Source organism: Protopterus annectens, chromosome 15.part0, assembly GCF_019279795.1.
Source record: "Protopterus annectens isolate FY-2018-M chromosome 15.part0, PAN1.0, whole genome shotgun sequence".
NCBI lineage: Eukaryota > Metazoa > Chordata > Ceratodontiformes > Protopteridae > Protopterus > Protopterus annectens.
The window spans coordinates 558,584,789-558,596,827 of record NC_056749.1 but is presented as its reverse complement, the minus strand read 5'-3'; the positions used below and the strand labels follow the sequence as shown (position 1 = coordinate 558,596,827).

General features: G+C 36.1%; 1 protein-coding gene across 3 annotated transcripts in view; it reads right to left on the bottom strand.

Annotated features, from left to right (window-relative positions):
- The window catches only part of LOC122789919 (cytokine receptor common subunit gamma-like), a 1,562,088-nt gene that overhangs the window by 371,174 nt on the left and 1,178,875 nt on the right, over positions 1 to 12,039 (bottom strand). The window contains exon 1 of one of the 3 annotated variants that reach the window (XM_044057380.1): positions 9,639 to 9,735. The exons of the other annotated variants lie outside the window; for them this stretch is intronic. Coding sequence (XP_043913315.1) covers positions 9,639 to 9,697 — 59 coding nt within the window. The 5' untranslated portion in view covers positions 9,698 to 9,735. Of the gene's footprint in view, positions 1 to 9,638; positions 9,736 to 12,039 lie in introns of those variants that run through there. 3 annotated transcript variants of the gene reach the window in all.

The window sequence follows — 12,039 nt, the reverse complement described above, 5'->3', positions numbered from 1 at the left end:
GGCAAATTTTGCAATTTTGTAGTAGCAGCACTGTTATTAAAGAGGGAGGAGTGAAGGTTTGTGAAGATGGGAGTACCGTAAAAAAGGGAGGGAAGTAGTCAAGACTTGGCCAGCTTGATTTTTGTGGGTCTATCCATGTAGTTTTGATGCCTGTAGAGTTTACCGAGTTTAAAGTGAGTTCTTTTTATTTATATATTTATTTATTTATTTCAGTTTGATGATCAGGGAAGCCCACTGGGCCATGAAGAGCCTGTTTTCAGTGGAGGTCCGGAGAGAAAAGCTCCAATGCCAGTTGTAGAGATTGAAAACAATCTATACAATCATTTTTAAATTCATAGAAATACACACAATCCAAATATAAAATGCAAACAGTCTATACAATAATTTTCTATTCATAGAAATACAATGTAAAATTAAAATAAATGTGATAGTATAAACTTGGTACAGACAAGTGAGAATACAGGTGTATTCTGAGTAAGAATGCAGTTTATATAAGAGAGTAAAGTTAGGTGTAGTAGGTGAATGTCCAGTAAGGTTACAATGGAGATGTGTTGCTCATAGGAGAGTTTAGCATCTATTGTTATACTAAGTAGTTTTGCAGAGTAAACAATCTGAATTTCCATTTTATCTTGGGAGTAAATTTCAACGTCTTGTTGGATTGGTTATGCAGAGAAAATAAGTAATTTAGTTTTTGTTGGCATTTAGAAATAACTGAGAGTCATTAAGCCATGTTTCTGTGGATTCAAATGCTTTTTGGGTTATTTTTAGGAGGTCTTGAAAGTTTTTGGAGGAGGATATGATTGTGGATTCCTCTGCATAGTGGATGAGTGTGGTTTGAGGGGACAATAGATGTAAATTAAATATGAAAATATTAAAGAGCAGGGGTCCGAAGATGGACCCTTAGGGTACTCCTATTTTATTTAACAGACAGCTAGATTGCTTGCTCTGCCATTTCACTGACTGTTGTCTGTTGTGTAAGTAGTTAATAAACCAGGACAGCTTATGTAGGCAGCAGCCTACTTCTGACAGTTGTTGAAGTAGTTTGGTATGTGATACTGTGTTAAATGCCTTGGATAAGTCCAACAGCACTACTGAAGTTATTAGACCTGCATCTAAAGCCTTGTTCACAGTGTCTGTGAATGAGAGAAGGGCAGTGGTGGTGCTATACAATGAGCAAAAACATGTTGTGTTGGGGCGAGGAGGTTGTTGTCTATGAGGTGGTTGAGTAGTTGACTATGTATATACTCTTCTAATATTTTGGAGAGAGGAGAAAGAGAAATAGTAAGGTCGTTTGTATTTCCACCTTTATGGTGTGGAGTTGTAATGGAATGTTTCCAGATTTGTGGGATGATTCCTTCAGAGATGGATTGGATTATTAGAATACTGATGGGGTATGCTATTGCATCATAACAGATTTTCAAGTATTCTGGGAGGAGGTTGTCAGTGGATAGTGAACAGGGTTTCAGGTTTTTTTAAGTTTTATAGAGGTGGGAACAGGTTTTATGGAGAAACTTTGGGTTTCTGGTATTGCTTTAATGGTAGCTTTATGGGATGTAAGATGATTGGAAGAAGTTTGTATGGTTGCTTGTCTGATGTTTGTATTATTGGTGGTGTACGGATTTGAGTTTGTAGGGGGTTCAGGAAGGAGTTTAAGGATGGTATCAATAAAGTGGGAGTTGAAATGTGGACTACATGTTGCGGGGTCATGTCAGGGGATGGAGATGGATTTTGAGTGGATCCAGGATTGAGGAGAGAGGATACAGATTTCCAAAAATTCTTGGGGTTGCTAAACCAGAATTAAGCAATTCCACCAAAAGGATTATGCAGGACTATTGGCAGGACCCTTTTCTGTTATCCACATTTATACTACGATTTTGTTGTGGCACCAAGCCATATCATTTGTAATAAGCTGTTATAGTAGCATCAAGCCCAGCTGGTTGTTGTTGCTTCACATATCCTTAAGTTGTTACATTTTTTTTTACTTAACTTTGTACCCTTCATTTCTTGATATTGTATGTATATAAATGTAACTCTGCTGCTTTGACACACAGTCTGTAAATAACATGTCCTATGTGAACTGATTCAAACCCCTGCCCCCGTACTCAGTCTCCTATAAACTATTGAGGGGTTATCTACGTCTATCCTACAAGCCATTCACCAGCCCTGATGGATCTGCTACAAACAGCACTAGAATTAAATTATCTGAGTGAAAAATTTATTGCAGATGTGCAGATGTCTGTGCTGACTGCTGCATGCCTTTTAGAAAATCAAAGTCTGATTAACCTTTTTAGCTTTGCAGTATTATTAAAATAACTTGTCTATATAACAAACAACATGTACAGTACTGTACAGTTTGCAGAGTTTACTGTCTCAGATTTACACTTTTCACACAATACGGATGATGATCTCCAGTGCTCAGATCTAACAAGAAATCAGATCTAACATCATGCACTTTTAATGTCCTTTACATATTCTTCTGTACCATCCAGATCTTGTCCATGAAACAGTATGTTGTTAAATACCTTTAGAATTTGCAGTCTGTTACGTTGGTATTTTTGATGTCATACAGTCTGTTCTGCTTCAAGGTGAATGATTTTAAGGGATTCTTTTTTATTGTGAACATTTCCATATGAAAGCAGTTTTCCCATGCTCCCTGAATCTGTTTCTTATCTGTTTGTACCAAGTACCAGACACAAAACCTATTTTGTAGTATTTTGTATGCCATTTTTTTCCTGCTTCTCAGCTAACAGCAGTTTAACCCTTTAATATATGTATTTTAGCAAACAGAAATGTATGCATCTAACTGACTATATTATCCTATATATATATATATATTAGCAGACAGAACTGTGTATGCATCTAACTAGCAAACAGGTGCATATGCATTATTATTTTCACTACACGCACACACAAACACACACACATTATATATATATATATATATATATATATATATATATATATATATATATATATATATATATATATATATATATATATATATTAGATATATATTGTTTTAAACAAAAGTATATATGTCTAAATATATATCTAACACTGAGGATCAGAACATAATCTGTGTCATAAACAATGTTTTTAAAACAGCACTTTATAGGAAAAAATGCTGGAAAAACATATTATTGCAATATGAAAGCATGCATCCTAGATTTATTTTCAAAAATATTGTCAAAGGACAATATACTAGAATTAACAGGATATGTCAAGAGGGAGATGAACGCAATGCTGAATTTGATAAATTAGAACAATTCTTTTTAGATAGAGGTTACAACTCTGAGATGGTAGCCAGAACAAAAGAGATGTTCACTGATAGTTGCATATCGTATAGGAGGTATAACATTTCCAATAGATACACTGGACATTACACACAATTTGATTCATCTAAAGTCAGATGTATAAATTAGCTACACTAGTGACAACAAATATTTAACAGACATTATTATGAAAAATTGATCAATTTTGGTTACCAATGATGAAATTAGACAATTAATAGGTGGAAGACCAACTTTTACATATAAAAATACAAAGAACTTAAAAAGAATACTATGCAATGAAAAGAGATCCTCTAATCTGATCATTAACAATATTATGGGCACCCATCCATGTGGAAAATGCAATTCCTGTCAATGGATATCTAAAAATAAAAGCTTTTTACATCCTGAATTATTATTTAAATTTGAATTCAGATGTTCAGCTAATTGTGAAGACATCAATGTCATCTATCTGGCCACCTGTGAGTCATGTCCTGTCTTTTACATAGGCATGATGACAAGAAGACTTAGAGATAGAATACAGGAACATTTATATGCAATTAGGAAGGCAGATCCTAAAAATGCACTGTCAAAGCACATTATAGAATTTCCAGAACATAAGTTTGTTTTTAGGATGCTAAAGAAAAGATCACTAAATATGAGGAAAGGTGACAACTTCAATGATCTAGAAAATGTGGAATTAGATTGGATTTTTAGGCTTAGGGCACAAAATTATCCAGGTTTGAATACGTATGTTAGTATTAGATCATTTTTAAAGAAACGGAAATATTAACAATTATTTATATTTCAGAAGTGCCCACACACACACACACTCTACTTGCATAGAGTATGTTTCCTTTTTAGTGTTCTTAGTTCATTGTCTATTCATAATTTTGATATTGTTTAATTCATAATATAAGTTAACATTTTAAATATTCTTAATAACTTGACAAATTTTGTATATATTACACTAAATCAGTTTATGTATTCATTTATTCATTTATTTATTTATTTATCCACTTATTTACCTATTTATACTTGCACATCTGTATGCCTTAATGAATTTGTGCGTACCTTTATTTCTATATGATATTTAGATGATCAAGAATGAATTATAGTTCCATGAGGGGTTGCTTAATGCATCTCATTATAGTTTAGACTAAGAAATGTTTTCATGTATATAATTCATGGGCTACTCCATATTTATATGAATTTTTTAGCGTATTTACTACATTTGTCAGTTTAATTTTTAGGTCAGCTGGTATGGGTTGTTTTAAATACCAATAATGTTCATTATTTTCTTTATATGTATTTTCATATTTATATAATCATGTACATACACATATATTTATATCTTTTACAGTAATTAAATAGTCAGGCAATATATATAGCATATACATATATATTACCTTGCAAAACCTTGCATGTTTTTTAAAACTTTTGGATGTCAGTTTATATATATACATATTTTTAGAAAATGTTTTTTAGACATCATTGGATATATATGCTTTGACAATTTCAGTAGCTTTTATAAGTGTCAGTCTAGCTAGCTGATAGCTAGAATACTTGCAATATTTTGTATTTTGTTTTCTGTCTGTTAGTTTTTGTTTGCCACTTCATAAGCTCAATGCTTGAGATACTTTAGTAATGCACTGAGAAATTTTTTTGTCAATTAATGAATTAATTAAGGTATAAATTGATTGATTAGAAGCAATCAATTGCAGTTGTGTTATATATACAGAGAGACAGTTTGATTTTGTATTCAATCTGAAGAAGCGTGCCTTTGGATGCACGAAAGCGCTCATTTCTTCACTCCAATAAAGATTTTGTTTTTACGTGGTGGTTGATCTCCAGTTTGTTGCTATATTACTTTTGTTCCTGTTCTGAGATCAACCTTTGAGGGATAGGTTTGCTATTTTTTCCTCATAAACAATGTATGTTGGACTGGTATGTATGTGTCTCAGACATTACTCCTTCTATGGAATGAACTCCCCATTCATGTGAAGCAGAGCTCTTCTCTAAGCCTATTCAATGTAGTCTGGACCAATAGATGATAAATTGCAAATTTACCCTGGCTTGTTGCCTGTGTCCCCTATCCCTTATAGGATCAGCTTGTAGATACCCTAAAGCATAGGCATATATCAAATCCATTCTAGTCTCTGGGCATTGATATTTGCAAGAATTGGGGCATGAATGGTTAGGCTATAAAAGGCTCTATGGCCAATGGTCCTATGACTCACTTATAGGTTCACAGGTTCATAGGTTCATACTAGGCAATCTGCCCTGGGGCAATTATAAGCCTAGCCTGATTCTGTATGGCTTACGCCACCCCTTGATTTGAGTATACTGTGCCCTTTTAAAGGTTTAGTTTACTGTGCCTCTGTCTAATAGTGACACAGGAGTAATCCCTGGGACAAACCTACGATCCCCCATCCACCTATCGAGATTCTTCTTGAAGAGATTCAGTGAGTTGCTCTGCCTCACATGAACTGGAATTCTATTCCAGAGCGAAGGGAGCCTCTGGGTTATGAACCTGTCCCTCCAGCAAGTTCTATTTATTTCTGTGCTGAGGTTCAAGTCCCTTGAGCGTGTGGCTCTAAGGGATTTAGATTTACTGAGGCCAAAGCCCTTAATCAGCAAGGTACATCCATTAACAACTTAGTTGTAGGTTACTCCATAGTCAGACAAAGAGATGCATTGCTCACCAGGCTGAGCAAAGACAGAGTGACGGTTACCTGCATCTCAAGTGTTTGGATCTGCAATGTCCTTTCACCCTAAGTACAAATGTGACATGGTCATTGCACATATGGAAGTGAATGACTTGAGACATAACTCCTTGGATGCCACAAGCCAAAAAAGATAAATGACTTCAGTTATTGGCTTAGCTATTGTTGTCATTTTAAGGGGACCAAAGATAAATATACATACACACACATATATATATATATATATATATATATATATATCAGCTTAGGAGGAGGAAATGACTGACGGCCTGGCTGCTAAGGTACAGATGGTCTGTACATCTCTCTCTCTCTCTCTCCTCATGACTTCCATTTATTGACCAGGGTATCCCCTATAGTGCTTCATTTCGATATGGTCATTCTCCTCAAATTACCTGTATGGCTAGCTAAAATCAAACCTCTACAAAAGGTAGCACTACACAGTGCTAGAGGATGGGAGAAGAAGTTGTACCCCTTACAAGTATTACTAAGTCTTGAAAATGGTGGAGCATGGTTTCAGAACAGTGATAGCTCCTCCATAGTGAAGAGTATTAAGGTGTGCCACTCTTCCAGACCCAATATGGAAAATGATAGTGTTATTGGAAGGGGTGTTGACTGTATTCCTAAGAAGCCATCTCACCTTCATACACAAGTCAGGAAAATGACTTTGAACTTCTTCTTTCATGATAAATAGAAGAGTGTACCATATCATTACCAACTATTATACTCCCCCCATGTCAACAGCAGCTCAAGAGGGATACCTAAACAGCAGACATCCCTCTCTCTTCCTAATCCTTTCTAACTGCCTCAGATTGATTCCTATAGTTATCATGCAATACTTCATATGCCCTATTAATTATCCCTTTTTTAACAGCAGCTTCTGTTCTAGATTCTACTAAAATCTCTGCAAGTGCTGGTCTTTTGCTTAGGATCCCCCTATTTCTTTCTCTTTGCCTATATTCTGATATCAATCCTTTATAGGGAAGGCAATCGCTAGCTCAGTCCAAAAGAATCAGTAGTGTTTTTTTTTTACTTTAAATATGGTAGTTAATTTAACTCAGGGGAGGGCTTGCTTTTCATATATGAGTGTTGGTAGGTGACTCTGCTTTTTCTTGCCTGTATTAGGAATGGTATTGTATGTTAGTTATGTTTATTCCACAACTTGCATGTGTTGCTTCACTTTCCTTTGTAATCTCAAGAATTCAGCTGGTGTACAAAATTTGGTTTAAGCTAAACGTATGTAGTTCTAAATGACTATAAAGTTTACTTTGACTTTAAATTATTCATGCTTGTTTGTTATCCCCATTACAGCTAAACTGAAGTAATGTATTATCTTATTTGTAGAATTTTATGCAACTGTTGTACTTCATTAACATTTTTCATTATTTTTCTCTCTTTCATCATTTGTATCACATAGAACAGGCAGATTCTCAGGGTACCTTACCAACTCGGCTAAGAATGCTCCCAATAAGTGGCAGTCTAGCTCCATGGTGCAGTAGGATATGAAAGGATCTTACCCTATTGCTGTCCTGCTGTCAAATAAGTTAGAAGGACTATACATGATCTCCTACAAGTAAAAGCTTGTTGCAGCAAAATATTTTAAAACTGCTAGCAGTGCACCCTCACAGTTAGCTAATGCTCCATGCTTTCTACCTTATGTTGTAGGCTTCTGACTTACTAATCAGCAATTTGCATTGAACTTATATTTTACACCCGTTGTAAATATTTAGCTTTTCCTTGTATAGTACCCTGCTTCCCTCTTTGAAGATATGCATAATGTTTTTGAAGAGTTTGAGAAGGGATTATTTATGCGCAGCTTTGCATCCCACATTACTGCAGATATATTTGTCAACATAACTCACACTGGAAAAGTTGTAGATTTTGAATGTTAGTGATAACACCATTACATGGTTCAAAAACTACTTAAAAGATTGATCCTTCCAGGATAGTTAAACAACCAACTGTCTCACAAAGGCATACTTAACACAGCAGTCTCACAAGGTGGTGTGTTAGGCCCTCTCCTTTTGTCCCAGTTCATTAATGATAACATGAGGTCTATCCATGCTTAATATAATCATGTATGAAAACGAAATACTTTTACCTGGATCCAGTAAAACACACCAATCCCTGCAAAGGGCTATACAATCAAAATTGTACAGATCTGTATTACTTGATTCACGCAAACAAACTTTTAATTAATAGTAATTAGACTAATGTCATGCTTTCTACTACAGCAAAAAAGCTAAAGTTTTTACAACCTTTAACTTTAACTAATTTAAAATGAACCACCAGCTCCAAACATTACACAAAATAATACTTTTGGATAACTGCTGATCAGCTCCTAAACTTCAATTTACACACAGCAAACATCACTTCTAAAGTTCTAAATCAGATTAAGTTAAGCTATTGAATCTCTCACCAACTTGCTCCTGCAACATATATGATATTAGCTAAAATTGTTCTGATTCATAAAACAGAACATTCTTGAACTAAATATGCATGTGTGTGTGTCTTATGTTAAATTATGGGTTCCTATTACGTGATCAAACTTCAACAAGTTTGAACACTATATGGTCAAAACCATCTAGTCAAACTTGCAGAAGTTCGAACACATAGAAAAAAAAAGTAAAATAAAGGGTCCCAAGCAAGGGGCAAGCCAATCTGCACCCCCACACGCCCCGCTCTTTAAATATACCAACTCCGAGACTGCACTATAGTGCGAAAAGAGAATATTTCCCTTTACTGCAATGTAGTGCGATCTCAGAGTTGGTATATTTAAAGAGTGGGGGATGTGGGGGTGCAGTCCCCCATGTGGTGGCTGCAGGGGTGCTTCCCCCATTTTGCAACAGGTAGTTTACTGTTGCATACTTTTATTTTGTCCGTGTTGTTTAGAAACTTCGAACAGACAAGTTCTATATTGTTGTGTTTGAAGTTTCGAAACTTCGATCACGTAAAAGGAACCTTTAAATTATGACATAGTAATACTCTGCATGCAACGTGTTTGTGTTTATTAACATGCTGTCAACGTCTTTCTTTTTTTTTTTTTTTTACCCAGGTCATGACTTAAAAAGGTCAGTACATCAGCTCAGGTACCTACATTGTAACTAATAAAAAATAAAATAAAAATATACAAATCATTAATACGTACATTAGGAAATTTGAGCTTGTTGAAGAATCTAATGCAATCCTTTAGATGTAAGAATTCACAATGTGGCAGGTACTAGTACATAACAGAGAGCAGAATAACGGTTCTACCTTTTCCTGCATGACACTGTACGCCATTCTTACAGATTCCCCTTTTCTTATCAACAGGTGTCAGATATTTGCATTTTATGAACAATTTCTGTTGAAGAGACTGTACATTATGCACTCTGTTGTCATTCCACCTAGTATGTGATTCATGGTTGGAGCACAGGATTAAGGCTGTGTACTCTGGTAGAGGGATGGAGGCCCTCAATTGCCTTCTCTATTACCTTGAGCAAGTCACTTTATCAGTCATTGCTCTCAGATCAACACTGAAAAGGGTCTGTATGTCAACAGGACTTACCTGGTTAACCAAATGGTATTATTACATCTAGTATCACATTTAAAAAAGTCACAGTTGAAGTCTGCTTTCTGTCTAGCATGAAGCCGTTGTATGACATACCTATAATAGAGTGAATAGTTCCTGTATGGCTTTCCTGTAGTTGTCCAGTTGCATATCATGTATTCATCATTGTAGACAATACAGTTAATGTCTGGAATAAAACAAAAATAATAATTAAGGATTTGTTACACAGGAATGGAACTTATTCAATGGTACAGGATGCTATGTGCTATAGTATGATGCAGTACAGTTCAGGTCTATAGAATTTTCTATAATCTCTCTAAGTTAATCCTGTGGATATGTCACTTGACCTTTAATAAATCAGTTTTTTACAACATCTTAGTTTTAACTAACATCAAATTACAACTCTCATTATGGCAAGCAGTGTTTCTCATTTTTAAACACTAAAAGTCACAATTGGAAGTAAGCCAGCAAAGAAAAAACACAATAGCAGGTTTAGTGTCATGTGGTGTGACCTCAAAGGAAATTACCTTAAATTTTAGTTGCATGGAACACAGTTGACATTTAGACAAACCTTTTTTCTTTTTTTTTCCATGCTAGAGAAATGTGAGTCATCAAGTTAACTTTGAATTGTATTATTGTATATCATGTAGTTGTGAAAGCAGTCTGTCCCCAGGATTCACTAATCCTCCAAGTAAGACTAGATTAGTCTTACATGGAAGAGCCAGTCTAAGAGTAAGACAGCATGCCATGCATATTAATGAGGGTGCGCTGCCTCAACTCTAAGGCTAACATGGAGTGTGCACGAGTGAAGGGGGCGTGTCAGACTGCCGAGCAGTCCAGAAATTCATGCCCCTGCAAGTCTGACACTCGGGAAATGTCTACTTACCTGAGCGAGTCTGCTCAAATGTGTACATACCCAACACTACACTCCCCCACATTCTAAACCCCTGTACAATTATAAAATGTAAAAATTTTTTTTTTATTATTTCCGATATAGTTGCGCGTGTTTGCGCGGGTTTGCCCATTGCTTAGCTACAGTTAGCAGTTTAGACACCGAAGAGGATAATAAGAAACTTATATGCAAATTAAGCAAAATAGCGATAGTGTAGTGGTAGAGCTTTTGCACAAAGAGGAGGCATTCCCAGTTCGAGTCCCACCACTTCCCCCTCTATTTTCTGTTGGAAATATGTATATAAAAATAATTCCTGACATTTATCATTTAAATTTTTGTAAAAAGAATTGAAATGGCCTATGTAGTAGTGAACGAATTTTATATATATATATATATATATATATATATATATATATATATATAAGAAAGGTGAAATGGTTATGCATACTGATAGATGTATGAGTAACGTATCTTAAGCAATGTGAAGCACTGCTAAGCAAAGTTTACCAGTATTAAGCATATTTAAATGTGATTGCTGATAGCTGAGCACTGCGTTAACTAGAGTAATGGCTTTGTGCGGAGCTGCGTATCGCGCAAACTAGCGCAAACAGAATATGTTTGCGTGTAGCTGTGCTCTGCGCTAACTAGCACAACGTTGGGTAAAGTAGAGCACCGTAGAGCAATGTGGAACAACATACAGCAACGTCGGGCAAAGTTGAGCAAAGTTGGCTAAACACAGCCACACCTCCTAGCCGATCTGGCTAGTAGTAAAATAAAAAGCAATGACAGGGCTCGAACCCGGGATACTGTGCACCATAATCACAGTACTGAACCACTAAGCCATGACAGCATTTCACAACCATGGACTTTCAACACACACATACATATCAATGGAAGTTTACCCATTGCTAAGCAGGTGTGCCTTTAGCAGAGTTTTTTCAAAACTGGCCAATCACAAATAAGTGCGGTAAATGAGGCATATTTAAGCTCCATAGGTGGGAATACTTGCCATAACTGGTTGTAGCTCCCATCTGCAGGCAGCATGGCCAGTGCTGGAGAGGGCTCTCGATTTCGAGTGCAACGTTAAGGCATTGAAGAGATATAAGTAATGGTTTGGCTCCTTGTCCATAATCATGAGGATAGACTCCTGCGGGGCCAGTACCAGGGCACCCAATGCAAAGCGGAAGCCTGGAACCATCTAGCTCATTAACTCACCAGTGCCACAGGCATCCCTCGGACTGGTGAGCAGGTCAGATACCACCACGCAGACCTGAAGAGACACAAGGAGGATCAACTGGAGCAGTGGATCCAGGAGGCCCATGGGATGGAAAATGCCCCACTACTGAGTAAGTAGCCATGGAATTAAGTATGTAAGAATTGCTATTCTAGTTTATACTATGGATAGGTATGTCTCAGTATCACTTCCTTTACTTCACAGCTGCAGGTGTCCGCCCTGTGAACCAGCAAGCCTATGCAGATAGGCTGCTAAGGCTGCGCCACCAGGCAGGTTAGTAATCATTCTGCATGTACTGTTATATAAAATAAATGAGAGCCTGAAAAAAAGAGTTTTAACACAATAAATAAAGGTATAATAATTCTTTAATA